Source organism: Rattus norvegicus, chromosome 11 (assembly GCF_036323735.1).
Source record: "Rattus norvegicus strain BN/NHsdMcwi chromosome 11, GRCr8, whole genome shotgun sequence".
Lineage (NCBI taxonomy): Eukaryota > Metazoa > Chordata > Mammalia > Rodentia > Muridae > Rattus > Rattus norvegicus.
In genome coordinates this window covers 46,900,441-46,919,213 of record NC_086029.1, presented here as the reverse complement: position 1 = coordinate 46,919,213, position 18,773 = coordinate 46,900,441, and the positions used below count along the sequence as shown (strand labels likewise).

Below are 18,773 nucleotides of genomic sequence, written 5' to 3'. Positions count from 1 at the left end.
TCACTAATGACACTTTGGAAGGGAAGGTTTCATTTTGATATCACCATAAGCCAACTGAGGTAGTGTACACTCAGCCTCCGAGCTGTTTGTGGGACCTTTTCTCTCTCTGCAAGGACACTACTAAACAGGGGCTCTCAGTTCATGCCCAGGTGTCCTGCGCCCCAGACACAAGCTGTCTCGCCCCATGTGCACGTTACCTGTGAGGGATATGGGTTGGTTCTCAGCTTTGTCCTCATCTTCGTGGTTTTGGGTTTAGCTGATTTCCTAGTTTCTTGTGAGGTAGACAAGGTGGTTCTCCAGGACTCCTGGGACTTAGAGGTGGATACCTGGTCCAGAGAGAGCTGAAGTTCCTTGTATTCGACCTCCCTGAAGTGCAAAAGTGGGCAGTCACTCACTCCCAGCAGCTCTCTCATGGAGGAAGAGCAGCTGCCTTTACTGCATCCCCTGAGAAAGCTCCTCCTGCAGTCCCAGAGCGTCTCTTCTGGAAGGCCACGTGGTCCTGACAGAGGCCACCAGCAGCTCCAGGGTGGGGACCCAGAGTTCTGAGCACCGTTAGTGCTGTTTGGCAAGGATGGAGGAACGTAATAAGTTCTCTCCAAACCCCTCAGCCCACATATATGTCCTGAGGACGCTCTTGACCATGGCAAGGGGTGGGCATGCTAACAAGGCAAAGGCAAAAGGTAGCAACTCCGATGACCCTCGTGACCCCTCTGGGTTTGTGTGTCCGGGGCTCAGCTGTTCTCTGTTGAGGGGCCCAGAAGCCTGGTGGGATGCACCTGCGGGAAGCCGACTCCACCCTCACATGGCCTCTGCAGATGACTTGGCAAAGTCACATGCCCAGGCAGAGTTACTGCTAAATGCTGCCAGGCCTGGCTGGTGTAATTAAGGGACAGAGGCCTTTTCTCCTGTGTAGTCTGGCCAGATGATCCTCCTAAAACACATAGTAGCCTGGTGATCCCTCTGTGAAACAACCTGGGGTCTGAATCCTCAGTGTTCAGGATGCAAAGGAGGACCCTTCTTCAGCTGAGGCTAGGGCTGAGAGGCGGGTGTAGGTGACTGCTCCATAATAGCTTTAGTGGACACGCTGAGACATGCTCCAGGAAGGTATGCCTGTGACTTCTAGTGGACTAACACATTATCTGCATCTGAGTCCTTTGGTGGGGGAAAGTCGTGAGATCAAGGCTAGCCTGAACTAATGACAAGACTCTGTCTCAAGACACTATTTTTTTTCCAGTTAAACTCTGGAGTCTTTCAGGCACCAAATATTCAACCACTCTGGTAACAAAATATATGGGAAGACAGAGAAATGGGAGAAAGTGTCTGTCCCTAAAGGCAGAAGCACTGATGTGTGTGACTAACACAGGACATGAACCAACAACCCTCTTTGCACGCTGTCCCCTCCTGGACCCTTCTCTTGGGCTCAGTCCCAGGATCTGTTAAGCTATAATCTTGCCAGGATTCCCTGTCATCCTTGCCACCATTCCCTGGCACATATTAATGGTTGGGAGCTCCCAATCTACCAGATTATTCCAATAAAACAAAAAGGGAGGCACAGTCCAGAGAACAGGAGGAATGGGAGGGAACACTTCTTGGAGCAGTGTGAGAGGGACGGAGGAGAGGAGAAACAAATGCGCTGACTTACGTGAGAACATAATTGACACTCACGATGCAGTGAGGCCGGGAGGAACGGCTGTTGTGCACCACGGTGGCGTAGCTCTGCACCCAGACCCAGCCGCCCAGCTTTGAAAGCAGCCGGTAGTATTTGGTGGTGACCTGGCCCTTCACAAGCACTGTAAGCACAAGGTGACATGAATCCTGGGTCTCTGAACCCTGCCCTAACCCCTTACACACACAGAGCCTTCCAGGGCAAAGGAAGGACCTTTCAAACTTAATGGAGTGGGTGGGCTTTCACCATACAAACATGCACATGTGTGTACGAACACACATACATATATGAAGGAATGTCACCTACAACTTTGCACAGACCCTGGACCGGCCCCTCCCTTCCTGTTAAGGGCCCTGACTTAACAGTCACAGCTTTCATGGGAGAAAAAAAAAAGCCCCCAGACACCACCAGTACCTGCAGAGTGGTAAGACCCGATTAGCTTTTTAGTATCCAAAATGTCCCAATTATGTTTTAATCCCCAAGACCTTTAATGGGCAGAGGGACTTAGTCATTTAAACAGAACGCTAATTTTAGTGCATCCAACCAAGTGTCAGATTGGTGCTGACATTGGCCATCTGTCGGGACGTGTGTGTTCACGGAGAACTCACTCCCTACTCAAGTGTCATTTATATTTTCTTCCCAATTACCCATTTTCCTTGGGCTGTTAATTTCCTGTGCTGCTCATGTAAGAAAGCCCTCTGCTTAGTGACATGGCTCCTGAAAATTGGGCCCATGAGCCCACCTTCTATGCATGGGCGCAAACGCTGGGCAAGAGAGCAATCCCCCAAAACCACTATGAGGCCATAAACTGTCACTCCCCACCCTGCAGCCCTCAGGTAGGCAGATGGAGGGAAGACTGGGAGGGAAGGAAACCGCCAGGAGCTGCGGGTGGCCAGTGGAGAGCAGAAAGCTGAGTGAAGGCACGCCAGCTATTACATGCACACTCGTGCACACACACACGCACACACATACACACACACTCTATTCACACACACACTCACATACACACCCACACAGAGACACACACTCACACATAGACACACACACTCAGACATAGACACACATAAACACACTCACACATACACACACACATAGACACAGAGACACATACTCACACATAGACACACACATACACACAGAGACACACACACATACACACAGAGACACATACTCACACATAGACACACAGACACACACACTCACACATACAGACACACACAGACACACTCTAGAATATTTCTGCTCTTCAAGGCAGGGCTGGCCTGAGGCTCCTACTGGAAACCACCTCGACAGAGACCAGGGGAGAAAGCCAAAGGACCTGAGGCTGTGATGGAGCTAGCTTGTGCTAAAGGACACAGACAGACAGACAGACAGACACACACACACACACACACACACACACAGAAAGCAGACAGACACATAAACAGACAAAAGAGACAGACAGACACAGAGAGAAAGCAGACAGATGCACATTCAGACGGACACACATATACGTGCACGCACACACAAACACACACTTGAATACACAGATAGGCTTTACTAAAAGCACTCAAACCTAAGAGCTGTGCTCTAAGAGCATGCATGAACCACCACAGAGGAACCACAAAAGCGAAAACTGAGTGAGCGCCCAGCTGACTCCTTGACTCAAAGGCTCTCAGAAAGAAAGGAAGCCACTGCGTGGTGCTCTTTGTGTGAGACGCCCACAATGGGCAAGTCCACAAGGCCAGAGCCCATGGGTGGCTGCCAGCTCCAAAGGAGGAAGAGCAGGAGTGATGGAGACAGAGCAGCCACTCTGGAGAAGCTGGCAGTGTTGGGGACTCACGTAAAGGTGTCAGCTGCATTGTGAACATTCCGAAACCCACTGAAAATGGCTAAAAAGTTGGGTTTTTCTACTATGTAACTCTTATTTAAGAAAAAGGGTGGCAAGGCATACCAGCTGAGGTGGTGGAGGCCTGGGGCTGGTGGCAGAGCTCTCTAGAAAGCACGGCCACTTGGAGGGACGGAGTCTGCAGGAATTACCCATGACTTAAACAGACCACCGTGCAGGAAGACGGGCTGCAATCCTGTTTAAAGACCAAGAGCTTCTTTGGAGGGGCCTGTGTGTTCAAGGTGGGAGGTTGAGACTGTGGAGCTCCACGCAGACACTGAAATAGTTGCCCGGGGTTTGTGACCGGAGGATGCACGCAATACAGCGGAAAGAGAAGAGGCAAGACCAGAAATGAGTGTAACCCTAACTGAAGAAAATGGGCCCGCTCAAACTGCAATCTTCTACCAACCAGTCTGTGACTCAGTTTCCTCGTTGGTAGAAGGATAATCACAGTCTGTGACATACAGTTGCAAAGGCTAGACCTTTCCTGAGCAACTGTGGCCGACAGATGGGGCTCCACGCACATGCATTCTTATCTGACCTCGGCTTTTCATTTTCAAAAGTTCTAGCAAGGACAGGGTTTGAGTTTTCTAAGCAGAGTGAAAAATCAGGTGTTGTGTTTTAACAAGGGAAGGTGTTTCTGTGGGAGTTGGGAAACAGAAGCACAGCTTATTCAAGGCCCCGAGCCTTTGGAACATCTGCGGAGATGCATGCAGGAATGGACACAGCGGTATTTTTAGTGCTTCCTTGCCTCACCTACTTTCCCCATCCCCATAATGTCAGGGGATGAAATGGCGCTTTCCCACCAGGTTACTCGAAGGGCCTGTACCCACAACTGAAGTAGGGTCACAGAGGTGTAAGGATGTCTCCGCTACGGGCTGAACGGTGCCATCCTAACAGTGAGCCAAAACTCTCACCCCTGACACCACTGAACACAGCCTTTCGGAGACAGTGACTTTATAGAGGTAAGTACGGTGGCACAGGCATGGGCCCTGACCTGTTACGACAGTGTCTTTAGAGGCTAGTGGGACCATGGGAGCAGACACACAGAGGGCTGAGCACTCCAAAGCATGGGGAAGACGCTGAGGAGAGGAGGCACCGGTGCTGACTCCCTGAAGAGGACTTGTGCCTCACAGCTGTGGAGAAATGAATGCCTCTTACTAGAGCTATCTGGGCTGGGGTGGTTGGTTGTGGACGCCCCAGAAAACTCATCTGGTCCCCACAGGGATCTAAGTGTCATGAACAGCAGCAGGGGTCCTCAAGAAGGAAGCTATGTCCCTTGTGTAGGGTTCTAAGGAGCCAAACACAGCTAGGCGCTCCTGTGAAAGGAGAGGCAAAAGCCTTGGGCATGGGGCTGGAGGTCAAGAGTGGGGATGGGAAGCTCAGCGCCTTTCACTCTTCACGAAGCAGGAGTGTGAGGGCGGCTGTGAGGTCATGGCTGTTAGTCCGGTCCAGGAGAGGCCGTACTTCTGTGTACAGGAGACTGTGAAACAGCTGAACAGCAGCCGAGGAGAGGAGGAGTCTGAGGAGGGACTGAGAATGGGCCCCGGGGCTCTGGGGCTGGCTGGTGGCTGCTTCCAGATGCAGGCACCTGCTCTACTGCAGGAGATCTCGCTTAAGCAAAGCACACTCTGACCAGACATGGAATGAGTCAGGGGATTAATGTCACTCACACGCGGCTCTTAGCTGAGAATGACAGGAACTGCCTGCAGAAATGCTGGCCACTTTTTCTTCTTCTACCCCAGTGATGCAGAGGCTCCCACTGGCTCCCAGAGCACTCCAGGGCTGAAGGCCAGCTGGGACAGCAGCAGCCAGTGAAGTCCCTATACTTTCCTTTTTGAGACAAGGTCTCATGTATCCCAAGCTCTCGGTGTAGACGAGGATGCCGTGATGGGAGTCACAGGCCTTTAATCCCAGCATCAGAGACGGGGCCTAGCAGATTTCTGAGTTCACGGAGTAAGTTCCAGGACAGCCAAGCTACACGGTAATCCTCTCTTTCTTTCTCTCTGTCTGTCTGTCTGTCTCTCTGTCTGTCTGTCTATCTGTCTCTGTCTCACACACACACAGAGAGAGAAGAAAGGAAGAAAGAAAGAAAAAAGAGAAGAAAAGAATAGAACAATGTCTTGAACTTCTGATCTTACTGGGATTGGAACCCAGGACCTGTGATTCTGTGTTGCCTGCAGACAACTGCTGTCAGAGTTCCCTCCAGTCATGGTCAATATGTGGAAATAGGAAACTTCCCATGAGACCCTGGCTTTCACACACACACACACACACACACACACACACACACACGCACACACACATACATGCACACACACATATACATGCACACACACACAAGCATTATACCTTCACATATGTACATAAACATGTACATAAAACACAACACAAAACACAGACACACATGCATATACACACACATACACACATACTGTTTCTAACTCCTCATCTCTGTGTAACAAGGGGCCAGGAGTCTGTGTGGTCATGGCAGGTCTCCCTGTGAACTTACCATAGAGCAGCCCAAATGATATTCTATTCACCATACCCTGGTCACACTGCATGGCCAAGAGGACAGTGCAGCCCCTGGATCTGCCAGCCACCTCCAAGGACACCAGCAGATGCCCTCTAGCATCTTTAGCTGACCCAGAACAAAAATACCCACCCAGGACGTGACCCAGGCCACACCTGGAAGCCCCCAGCATGGCCAGGCATCTGCGTTCTGTGAGTACCCAAGACTTTCTGTGGGCCTGAGGGGACTGGAGCGCAGAAGGACAAGATATTCATTCTACCTAAATTAGTCTCTGTATTCCTAAAGAAAAGTGCCAGTTCTTTACATACCCTCTCCAAGCCCTGAGGTACCCAAACTGCCTCCATGGGCAAATCAAATCCTGTCCTCTATGCTAAAACAGAAGACGTCTCCAGCATCCCAGTGGGGCAAGACTCAACTGCTGAATTTTGCTGGGGGTTGGTCACAGGCAAGTGCATTGCCCCTCTCTGAACTTTAGTATCCTTAAAACGAAGATCTCTCTCACTGGTTGGTATTCTATTTAGTCCTCCTCCTCTTCTTCCTCTTCCTTCTCTTCCTCTTCTTCCTCCTCCACTTCCTCCTCCTCCTCCTCCTTTCTTCTTTCTATGTATATGAGTACACTGTCGCTGTCTTCAGACATACCAGAAGAGGGCATCGAATCCCATTACAGATGGTTGTGAGCCACCATGTGGTTGCTGGGAATTGAACTCAGGACCTCTGGGAGAGCAGTGAGTGTTCTTAACCACTGAGCCATCTCTCCAGCTCCTCTACCTAATTTCTTAATCCAGTGCCTGGCCTTATATACGCATTAAAGTTCCCACCCTGTTCTTGTACTAATACAGCTGATATTCATAACTGGAGTTCAGATCCCATAGATTACTGGACCTCCAAGTTCAGAGTCTAGAACCCAGGGCCACTGGGCATCATCACTAAGGCCATGACTGTAAGTGAGAAAGGCAGTAGGGGCTATCCTTAGCAAGGGGCAAAAGGAATTACACTGGACTTTATGATTCACATATATGCCAGCCCCGGGCAAAAGGTATGTCCCTTCCCTGTCCCTAGTGCCCCCACCCTGACCAGCTGCCCCTGGCCTGGTGGCTTGATACTCACAGAGGTGGTGTGCATAGCGGAGGTGGAAGGTGTCACAGCCGTGCACATGATGGTAGAGTGTTTTTTCAATCAGGTCCTGTGGCTCATAGCCGGTAAGCTCTGTCACCCTGCGGAAGGATGGTTGTTTCCATGAGTCAAAGCTGCTCTTAGGCAATGTCCTTTAAACCAGTATTTACTTTGCCAACTAATCAAGTGCAAAGAGGCTCGGGTCGGGGTGGGAGGAGTTGGGGGGGTGTTGCTGGTGTTGGAACGATCTTTTTACAGGAAGAAACTCTTTGAATCCTAGCTCCGGGTAGGCTGTAGAACTTTGAGTAACAATATTTCAAAACCACGGGCTAGGAACATGTTTGGGCTGGTGTAGCAATAGAACTTTCTTAGAACCCTGCCTATCTGTAGGCGCTGAGGGAAAAGCCATTGACATTAAGTCATGTGGTAGGGAAGAGCCGCTCTGTGGGCCTGTGAGGACCGTCCTTCTTGCCACTTTGTTCTGTGTGTGGCCTACTGCATACAATCCCCCATTTCTGTCCTCCAGTGCTGGGATTGTAGGCTGCACCAAGTGCGTGCGTGGCTTTTGTACCTGGCTTCTTGGGGTCTGAACTCAGGTTAATGGTAATGGTCACACAGTGGACACTTTGCCCACTGAACCATCATCTCCCCAGCTCCTTCCCTTGTTTAATCCTAATGAAATATGCATCCCATAATATCTACTCTTTTACCATGGGATGTGCATGGTCTGGTAAATTAACTATGTGCACTCGTTAACTACACTCACGCTGTATGTACCACGATCAGCTTCCCATACCTTCTGGTTATGCCAAACAGAAACTCCTCACTTTCAAACACCACCACCAGGCCTCCCGTTACAGCCCTTGTCTTCCACTGAGCTTCCTGTCTCCCAGAACTGTATGTTCAAAGTTAGAATGCTACTGTGTGCGGCCCTCTGGCTTACGCCTTCCTTCATACAGGAGGGCATGTTGAAGGTCCATTACCATCGGCAGTAGGTGGCAGAGCACTCCTTTCTGTGACTGAACACTACCCTCTCTTGGAGATACCACGCTTGGACTTTGGTTTATTCCTGTCTGCTGGTGGGTACTGAAGCTGTTTCCGCTTCTTGGCTCTAGGTTGGCTGTTTTAACTCACTGTTCCTACGTTGAGTACTGTCAGTCATGGTGGTTGGTATGCCAGTCTTACAGGCGGGTGGTTTTACTAATGAGAATCATGGGATAACCGTCTAAGCCTGATATCCACGAAGGATTATCCACAGACCCCCCAGAACACAGTGCAATGGCCACAAATGTTCTGGCTGGGAAGGGAAGCGCTCACTCTCCTCAGGAGTGGAAGGCCTTCCCAGTGTGCCCGTGACATGATCCCTCTGCTCTCAACAAGTCCCAGACGTATTAATTTCTCACGTCAGCGCTTTGAAGAGAAATGGCTGTCAGCAACTAAGCTCTCATCAGTAGTACCACATTGGGCTGCCCCTTCCACGGGTGAAATTGTGTGTGGCGGGGCGGTATGGCTTCATAGACTTGGCACAACCAAGCTGGGAACTGTGTCCTTAGAAGAGGTAGGTGGCCCTGAGCATGTTGGTGACAGATATTTAAGAGCAGATGAAAGAGAAGAAAGGATTCTGAAAGCAGCGGGGAGGGAGTCGGTTCAGGAGATGGCGGAGGGGCGGGGGCGGTAATGAAGAAGGCTGGCATTGAGGGCCCTGCTTGCCAGTTGTGAAACGCTAGCCACAGACAGAACGGGGAAACGTGACCCCATTTTCATTCTTTAATCTGCTCAGACCTGGATCACACATCTCTCAGAGCCTCAGATTTCCTTGCGATGGCTCCCCAGTTGCACGTATATTTCCACTGACGTTCCTCTAAGAAGGGGAGGGAACAACGTTCCAGGTGAGCATGTGGGGGCTGTCGGTGACTCCTGCTCTGTTTGCTCAGGACTCTAGAGATTTCTCCAAGGGGTCACCTAAAACTGCAAGGGGTCGAGTCTAACTGGGTGAGAGGAAGGGTAAAATATACCTGGCTGACTCTAAAAGCAGCCCAGGTCTCTGGAGCATGAATGAAAGGGTTCTCCAGCCCCTGGGCCATTGGGCTAAATCAGCCAGAGCACAAATGTGTGTGAAAGAATCAGAACCATGTGCACCATGTTCTCACCAAACTAATCAGCAACATTAAAAATTAAGGGCTTGGCGGGGTGCCCTCCTGGGTTTCTGCAAACCTCCAGTGTCTGTAAACCTGTCAAAGGGATGTACCACACCCCAAACATCGCTGGCCTCACCCAACCTTAGCCAAAGCATCAGCTACAGTTTCAAAGCGAATACCACAAACCCCTGAGGATCCAAACATCAGGTTAAGCTGAGTTCAGTTGTGCTGGGATTATACTGGGTGAGTGGCCAACAGCTGCCCCCTCCCCAAGACCCTTGCTCCTGTGACTTGGGGGACCTCAGGCCAACACCTTCTCTACTGTTGATCTGGGGTTGTCCCTCCAGAGCTGGCTCTAGCTCATTGGGCTTTAAGAACATGTTGCTGCAACTATAGACAGAAGCACAAGCGACAGTGAGGGGTCCCAACCCCTTAAGTGTCTCTTACACAGGCAGCCTGGCTTCTGAGCTAGCCTACACCCTTCCTTGAAAAGACCTCCCTACTTCAAAGTGCTGTGAGCTAGGCAACCGGAAAAGACTTCCAGTTGTTCCTCCTGGGACCTAGTATCCTCTTTCCTCTTTGAGAGAATTCGGCAAAGAATTCTCTTTGGGTTTTCTTGAACTGTCTGAAAAATACAGGCAGGCTGTGCTAGCTGGCTTTATGTCAACTTGACACAAGCTAGAGTCATCAGAGAGGAGAAAACCTTAACTGAGGAAAAAAAATGCCCTCATAAGATCCATCTGTAAAGCATTTTCTTAATTAGTGATTGATGAGGGAGGACCCAGCCCACTGTGGGCGGTGCCATCCCTAGGCTGGTGGTCTTGGGTTCTGTAAGAAGCAGGCTGAGAAAGCCAAGGGAAGCAGGCCAGTAAGCAGCCTTCCTCTACAGCCTCTGCATCAGCTCCTGCCTCCAGGTTTCTGTCCTGTGTGAGTTCCTGTCCCGACTTCCTCCGATGATGGACTACTATCTGGAAGTGTAAGCCCAATAAACCCTTTCCTTCCCAGTTTGCTCTTTGGTCATGGTGTTTCATCACAGCCATAGTGACCCTAACTAGGACAGAGGCCATGAGAGGAAGAAACAGCTGTTTCTTCTGCACTTCTTCAGTCATGACCTTGGATGGCCCGCATAGGGCCTACTTCCAGAAGGGCCCTCATCACCATTCCTCCCAGGCTCTGATGCAGCCTGTGCCACCCCCTCCCCCCCCACCAACTGCAGTCCTTGCTTCTGCAGGAAACAAGAAGAACTTGCCACCATCCTGCCATCCCGGAGGGTGCTGGCCAATGATCCTATTTCATTTTTGCCTGGAACTTTAGGGTGACCCTGTAATGCTATCTTTCTCACTTCTCAGTCCTTTGAACAGCTTTGAGGAACATGAGACTCAATCCTGACTGACCGCACATCTCACCCGACCCTGGGCCAGATGGATTTGTCTCTTTTCAATAAAGAACCAATAATACGTGTGTGGAATGGTCAGTGCTATGGGATATTTTAATCCTGTAGTTTACTTTTCTTTATAAGTTGTTTGTTTCGTTTGACTTGCTTTATTTGAATCAGTCTTGCTCTGTAGCCCAAGCTGTCTTTGAATCTGCTTCAGGTTGCCCGGAACTCATAGTAATCCTCCTGCCTCGGCCTCACAAGTAGTGTAATTATGGATGTGAATCTTTACACTATTTTTCATTAACTTGAAAACCATAAAACAGGCTGAAGAGATGGCTCGGTAGTTAAGAGCACTGACTCTCCTCCAGAGACTCTCCTCTGCTCCTCCAGAGGTCCTGAGTTCAAGTCCCAGTGACCACATGGTGGCTCACAACCATCTGTAATGGGATCTGATGCCCTCTTCTGGTGTGCCTGAGGATAGCTACAGTGTACTTACAATAATAGAATGAATGAATGAATGAATGAATAAAATCATAGAACCAAAATAAATAAATAAATAAATCAGTAGCCCAGAACAGTGGCCCATGCCTGTAGTCGTACCTTCTCGTAAGGTTGAGGCAGGAGGATTGCTTGAGTCCTAGAGTTCTGGAAGGACCTTGGCCTGTGCAGCCAAGGAACCCATGAGCCAAGTGGCAACACGGCCTTGTGAGCATATGAGGCTTTGAGATCTCAGCTGCTTCCCATCTGCTGGCTACTTTCAGGATACGCGTGGTGGGCACAACTGACAGATTTTACCCAAGGGCAATGGAAGAGGGCCACACCAGGTGAGGCCTCAAGGTCTGTGGAGACTGGATCATTCCAGAATGTGGAGCATACCAGTATCAAAGCACCTCAGATGTCCCATAAAAATATAGCTACTGGCTATCAAATAATAACTTTGAGGCCAGTTGTGGTGGCACATGCCTTTAATCCCAGTACTCAAGAGACAGAGACAGGTGGATCTCTGTGAGTTCAAAGCCAGTCTGGTCTACAGAGCAAGTTCCAGGACAACTGTGGCAACAACAACAAAAAGTCAAAACCAAAAAACCATTTAACGCTGGAGGCCTGAAGCTCTCTGGGTAAGATCAGAGGCTGCTCCAGCAAAGCCTCCTGAAACAAAAGCCTCATTTTCCTCCACCTAGGCACTGACCAGATGTCCACACAATACGGTCACGTCTCCCCACATGCAAGGGGAAAGGTCTGCTTCCACCATTGACTTACAGGGTAGGAGCTTTGCACGCTGTTCAGAATGGAATACCATTTATTTCAAAGTCCTACCAGTGAGGTGGAGAGAGGAGTGAGAACGCAAGTGACGGCTTTCACAGAAGACAAAAGAAGACCAAAGTGTGAAGTGCATGCCTGTCCTGGCACTCCAGAGGAACAGGCAGAGGATTGAGGTTATCCTCAGGTAAATGGTGAATTTGAGGCCAGCCTGGGCTACATGAGACCTTGTCTCAAAAGGAAGGGAAAGGAGAAGGAGAGGAGGAGGAGGGGAGGAGGAGGGGAAGAGGAGGGGAGGAAAAGGAAGAGAGGGAGGGCCCTCTTACATCATTACATAAATGCTCATCTTGAGCTTATGGTTCAGACATTAGGCCGTTAATTAAAACAAGTCTGTTGTGAATTCTTTCCCTTCGTGACTAACCTCCTTGCTAGTCTGAACGCTTAGTAGGTCTTTTCTCTTGTTTCAGTTTACCTCAGTAATGTAGCTCTCAAGGACCAGCGTTCCCAGCACCGGGGCCTTCTGGGGAATCACAGCAATGGTGACAGCAAGGGGGATACTCACCTGGAATCCAGGAAGATGAGCTTCAGGTCGAGGCTGGCTCTGAACATGAACATATTGTTGTGGAGTTTGATCTCCGTGATGGCGCTGGGTGGCAGCGACTGGCCCACGGCCACCAGCCCCACAATCTGGTAACAGGAGTCATACAGGGACATGTCCAGCATGTACTGCCTGATCTTTAAGTAGCCACTGCAGTGAATGACCTGGGAAGGAGGGCACAGGCTCAGTGGGCACACTGCTCTGCTTGAGTCTTTTCGGCTTTGTTTGTCTGTCCATCTGTTTTTAAAGGGCTAGAACATTCTTCCACCAAGTTTTGGCTGAATTGTATAGTCAACCAATTCTGCATCAGGTGGTGGTGGCACAGGCCTTTAATCCCAGCACTGGGAGGCAGAGCCAGGTGGATCCCCGAGTTCAAGGCAGACCTGGTCTACAGAGTGAGTTCCAGGATAGCCAAGGCTGTTAAAGAGAGAAACCCTGTCTAGACAAAACAAAAACAAAAACCCACCACCAACAACAACTGTTTCTTATGAAATCAGGTGCACAGGAGTCAAGATGCTGTCCCGCGCTCACTAAGGCATGGTTGGCTGCTACGGGCCCACTAAGGCATGATGAACTTGGACAGAAACTCCTGGCCAAGTTTGACTAAAGAACACAACAGAGACACACTAAGGAACTCTCTTTGTGTATCTCTCTCTGTATCTCTGTCTCTTTGTGTTTCTCTGTGTCTCTGTCTCTATCTCTCTGTGTCTCTGTCTCTTTTTGTTTCTGTCTCTATATCTTTGTGTTTCTGTCTCTCTGAGTCCCTGTCTGTCTGTCTTTCTCTGTCTCTGTCTCTCTCTCTATCTACTCCCCCATGCCAGGTCTCACGTAGCCTAAGCTATCTTAAACTCATAGCACAGTAGAGTATAACCTTGAGTTTACCCTTCTGCGTACACCCCCTGGTGGCGTTACAGGGGTTTACCACCACTCCCAGTTTATGCAGTGATGGAAACCGAACCTCGGGCTTCCGTGTGCTGCCCAAGCACAAGCTCTCTACTGCTGAGCTACATCCACAGCTCACCAAATTCTCTTCTCAAAACTTCTTTCTACAGGATTCATAATTTTACAGTGTTTAGAGCTGGAAGAAATCTTGAAGTCCTTCCAGTCTAGCCTGTTCTCCCACCTTCCTGAAGGAACAACCAAGGACAAGACAAGCAGGTGTTGTACACATTTACAATTGGACTAGTGGCACAAACCAGTAAAGTAAGGGGCCTCCTGAGGGACATGTTGTTGGGTGCAGGCCAACTCTGGCTCAAGGAGGCTTCCTGACTGTGGGGGTGGAGGGTTGGGGGAGCATGGGGGTTGAAGGGGTGGGAGGGTGGGGAGGGGGTAGATAAGGTGTATCCCTCAAGCTGTAGAAGCACTGAACTGTGGGAGAGCTGAGTCTTAGAGTGTTAGCCTGCTAGGCCGAAGCTCTAGGTTTAACTCCAGTTGTACAAAAAGTAACCATGTAAAACAAAAGAGTGGGGTTAGGGTCAAGCCCAAAGTAAGAGATCACCAGCTGAAAAAGTGGGCAGCTGGGCTGGAGAGACGGCTCAGCATTCGAGAGCACTGACGGCTCTACCAGAGGTCCTGAGTTCAATTCCCAGCAACGACACGGTGCCTCACAACCATCTGTAACAAGATCCGATGCCCCCTTCTGGTGTGTCTGAAGATAGCAAAGTGTACTTGCAGACATAAAACAAATCTTTTTTAAAAAGAAAGGCAGGCCTCTGAAGAGAGGCAGGAGGACACTGGGCTGGGAAGGGTGTTCCCAAAAGAGAAAGACAATGGCCTCATGTACCTCAAACCCACCTCCACCCCAGAGAAAAACAGCACAAGAGACTCCTGCAGGGATCCCTGGCAGATCGTCCCCCCTACCTTCCTACCTGCAAATTCCTGTCTCTAACACTGAGGTGTGTACTGTTGCCAATTCCTGTCTCCAACACTGATTGCCAGCTGGTCCTGTTGTCGATCTGTCCTAGCTTGCTAATTAACCTCTCAGCAAGTGACGGTATCTAGCAGGGAAGTCCAACCATGGGGGCTAGGCTAAGATGTCTCAGCTGTGCCACTCAGCTTGGCAAGCTGTCTCTTCTCCCTTTACCTCCCATTCACTCCCTTCAGAAGGCCAGGGTGGCCAGATGGAGGTAGCCACAGAGAAGGCATTGCTGGCACGTGGGAGGGCCTCAGTGGTTATGGTGAAACACCGTCTTACATACCAGACTCACTTGAGCATTCCGGTAGTTAGAGCAACATCTCTGTGGAGCAACTGCTCTCTGATGCTCTGAGAGCCTCCCCAGGATGCTCAACAAACAGGGGCGGCAGCCGGTCCAGTGGAGCTGGTCCTTGACATGCAAAGTGGAACTAGCAGACCCGGGGACAAAAATCTATGCTAAGCCCTGGCAATCCGGTCTTATATGATGAAATCCAACCAGCCGGGAACATCTGTGTACAGTGCCAGGTCTTTGGGCTCATAATCCACCCTGAGCCTTGCTCAAGACTTCTGTCCTGGTGAGGTGACACAGCGGATTCCCCATCCTCTCTCCTGCCTCAAATGTGAAGCGGAACGTAAGACTCACAGAGAAGACCCCTGCCAGCCTCTCCTGTTCCCACAGTGGCCCCATGTACCTTGTATCCACTGCACGTCAGGCCTGCATTTCTTTTTGCCAAGACGCACTTCATTCGGAGAAAGAAAGACCGCTCTATCTCGTACTCTGAAAGCAGAAGTGCTGTTAGACAGGACCTGCCCTGCTTGTGTCCCCAACAACCTCCAACCTGGCACCCGCAGACAAAGCAGCCAGAGTCAGACCCTCACCCAGAGAGTCCTGCCAAGGACCAAAGTCTAAGTGGGGAAGGTGAGACCGTGATCATCCCTGTACAGTTTCCAAGAAGTAAAGCATCCTGAACCATGACCATAGCAAGAACCTGGAAACCTGGGTCAGCCTGACAGAACAGCACCTTCCTTTCCACAGGCCACAGAGGAACTGGGTGCCGAGGTGGCTCTCGAAAAGGCCCGGAAGCATCTAAGTTCCTTTAAGGCAGCAGATACCAAATGCCAGGCATTACTCAGCCCCTGTCCCTGGCAGAGGGAGACAGACACATTTGCCTCTTGGCAGCTACATGGTGGGCTGTGAAACACCATAGCTCAGTAAGATGACTGTCACTTTGGAACACCCTTTCCCAAGTCTTGTCTCCAGGGCTCAGCCTTTACCTGTGGAGCCATCTACTGACTGGCCTTTTCCTTCCTTCCTTTTCCACCCTCACAAAGGGAAGTTTTGGCCGCACAGTTAATTGTAGCCGCAGGTAAGAAGGAGACCCATCTTTAGTCTGCAAGCCTCACAGGACTGCCAGGGCAAGTTGAAAGGCTGGGACCTCTAGGATACACTCTGTCTTCTTAGGACTCATTATGACTGTAATTTAAGAAGGTGCGTGAGTGATGCCCAGGGTTTTTTTTAAACCAATCTGTGCCACGGCACACAACCTAAAAGTCCCTGCTCGGAATACTTCCACATGCAAAAAATAGATTACAAAAAGAAACCGGCTCTGTGGGTAAAGAATCGCCCAGAAAGTTTGAAGTATCTACTGCATACATGCCTTTTTAAGTATCTGTAACATCTGTGGCAACAAAGCCAAGGTTCTAATGATCCTTGGTTGAAAGCCTCCAGTCTTGTGCAAATGAAATGCAAAATTACACAGATACAATTTCCCCGTATCTAACATTCCCCAGCCCCTGGTTCTGTCCTCAGAAGAAGCAGGCGGGCCTCGGCTCACAAGAGTCTGTGCTGGCATTTTGAACCAGGAGCATGTGAGGGGAACAGCGCATGACCCAGTGCTGAACAGCTTGTGGCACATAGTAGGGACTCCATACTGTCCCCTGAAAACACAGAGGCAGGTGGGGGACAAAGAATGAGCCCTCAGCCCGTAAGTGCAAAGCCCTGGGCTTAATCCACGCCAGTGCAAGCCAGCAGCCTGCACACCCCACAGGGAACTCCACAGCAGGCCCTAGGTGTAGCTGCTGTTAATCAGACCCAAACTCAGCCCACAGTAGGTGTAGGAAGCAGAAGCAGACCCTCTCTTTGGAGTAAGCATGACCTTGCTTCATTCTGGTTTTCTGTGCTGCAGAGGACCAACCTTGGAGCAGGTGATGGTGGAGCGGTGGGTGGGCCGTCAGTACTGCTGTCATCTCGTCGTGGTCAGAAGGATGGATGTATTCGTAAATACTGTTGCCTGTGAGCTCCACCTGCCAGGGGACAGAAAGATCGGACAAGTCACATGTCTCTCCAGAGTGGGTGCAAGGGGAGAGACCACAGAGCAGGTGTGTCATGGGCTCATATCGTGCGGGGACATCCTTGCAGCTCACACCTTGGCCAAATGCAAGGAGAGAACTGCTCTTGTCAGAGCTCTGTACTGTGTCCCTGATCCTGACCCTGGAAAAAGCCAAGAGCACAGGCCTGGGCTTCCAGAGGGTCCTAAGTAGAAGAGGTACACAGGACAGTAGACAAACTAAAGGGTGGAGGTGGCATCCACGGCTAGAGGCTTGGACACTGTCCTTCAGACAGGAAACACAGGGGCTGGGGATTTAGCTCAGTGGTAGATCGCTTACCTAGGAAGCACAAGGCCCTGGGTTCGGTCCCCAGCTCCGGAAAAAAAGAACCAAAAAAAAAAAAAAAAAAAAAAACCACACAGACAGGAAACACCTCAAGACACTAAAGCTGCCTCTGTCCCACCGTCACTTACATGCCATGTAAGGGGAATGGCCAGCTGGCCCTGTGTCTTCTGCACCCCTTGGAGAGCCATGTCCACTCAGAGGCTGACCAGCTGAGAACCATAGAGGAAGACCCCTGTGCCACTCAGACAAAGGCCCTTCTGTGCCAGCACTGAACCATGCCCCAGCCCAGCCAGAACTCCCTGGTGTTGCCAGGAATATGTCTCTGACCTTCTTGGTCCAAGCTGACTATGCTTACTCTGCGGACACACCCAGGGTAAGGCCTGCGTCCCTCTGCTTGACCTGTGACCTGAAGAGGGGTGGGACTTAGGCAACAAGAAGCAGCAGTTGCCTGCACACCCCACAGGGAACTCCACAGCAGGCCCTAGGCAACAGCCACGCTGGGCAGGGCCCTGGAGTAAACTCCTATGCAGTAGTGGTGGGTCTTATTTTCAGAACTATAATCCAAAGAATTGAGTCAGCATACTTAGTATTACTAAGGGGCCCAAGAATGGTGGTATTAATTTCATCAGAGTCAGTGGCCCTCAAAGCCCAGTCAGTGTAGGAAGAAACTCAGGGCACTCACCAAGTGCCCTGGGATGGCAAGACTTTAGGTGAATCTGAAGACCTCTCTCTCAGCCCAGGCAGAGGGTAACTCAGACAACAGAGAGACTGTGTGGCTGATGTTGTCCCTGGCTCCAGATGCTGTAGTGGTCCTGGGGATACACCTGGAGCTGAGGACTGTGGGTCCAGAGGTCTGACCTTGTTACCTCAGGAAGCAACCCTAGTGACAGGCTTTCCCTGGACATGTTAGCATCCAACCTCAAGGCCAACTTGAAGCAAAAGAGAGGCAACTCTGCTTCCCCATTCTCCTTAGTCAGCTCTTCAAGTTCGTCAGGACACCAGGCTTACTTTTCCTTTTGACACAAACCACGTTGCTAAGTCTTACCTCATAGACAACATCCATCATTCTATTTTCTTCGTCATCCTTAGAATCTTTCCTTTCGGGGCTGGGGACTTAGCTCAGTGGTAGAGCGCTTACCTAGGAAGCGCAAGGCCCTGGGTTCGGTCCCCAGCTCCGAAAAAAAGAACCAAAAAAAAAAAAAAAAAAAGAATCTTTCCTTTCAATATTATACAAACAGCATGGGGGGGTGTTCCCAAGCAGTGAACTCCTCCCTGCCACTTACTTAACCCTCACACTCGAAACCTGAGACCTCACAACCATTCCCAGAGCAGACCTGCCTCTGTGAAAATACAGAGCCTGATTCAAAATCATGTTTAAGTTACGTTTGATTCTCGGTTACGTGTGTGTGTGTGTGTGTGTGTGTGTGTGTGTGTGTTGTGTGTGTGTGTATTTTGGGCCTGTGCTGGGGAAAGGCACATACATGTGGAGGCCAGAGGATAACTCCCCCGACCGGTGATTTAATTATTAATTACTAATTATAAATAATCCTTATTTTATTAAAAAATAAGGAATAAAAATTAATCATTTTTCTTGCATAACATTCTTGTTAATTCCTAAAACATTTGAATAAC

General features: G+C 50.1%; 1 protein-coding gene across 2 annotated transcripts in view; it reads right to left on the bottom strand.

Annotated features, from left to right (window-relative positions):
* Sim2 (SIM bHLH transcription factor 2) overlaps nucleotides 1-18,773 on the bottom strand; it is a 39,447-nt gene that overhangs the window by 4,092 nt on the left and 16,582 nt on the right. The window contains exons 1-7 of one of the 2 annotated variants that reach the window (XM_063270582.1): nucleotides 17,824-18,679; nucleotides 16,664-16,772; nucleotides 15,161-15,246; nucleotides 12,518-12,717; nucleotides 7,174-7,280; nucleotides 1,643-1,790; nucleotides 198-366 (exon numbers count right to left, since the gene is read on the bottom strand). In XM_063270582.1, coding sequence (XP_063126652.1) covers nucleotides 198-366; nucleotides 1,643-1,790; nucleotides 7,174-7,280; nucleotides 12,518-12,717; nucleotides 15,161-15,246; nucleotides 16,664-16,715 — 762 coding nt within the window. In that variant the 5' untranslated portion in view covers nucleotides 16,716-16,772; nucleotides 17,824-18,679. Of the gene's footprint in view, nucleotides 1-197; nucleotides 367-1,642; nucleotides 1,791-7,173; nucleotides 7,281-12,517; nucleotides 12,718-15,160; nucleotides 15,247-16,663; nucleotides 16,773-17,823; nucleotides 18,680-18,773 lie in introns of those variants that run through there. The other variant, NM_001107108.3, reaches the window with a different exon arrangement.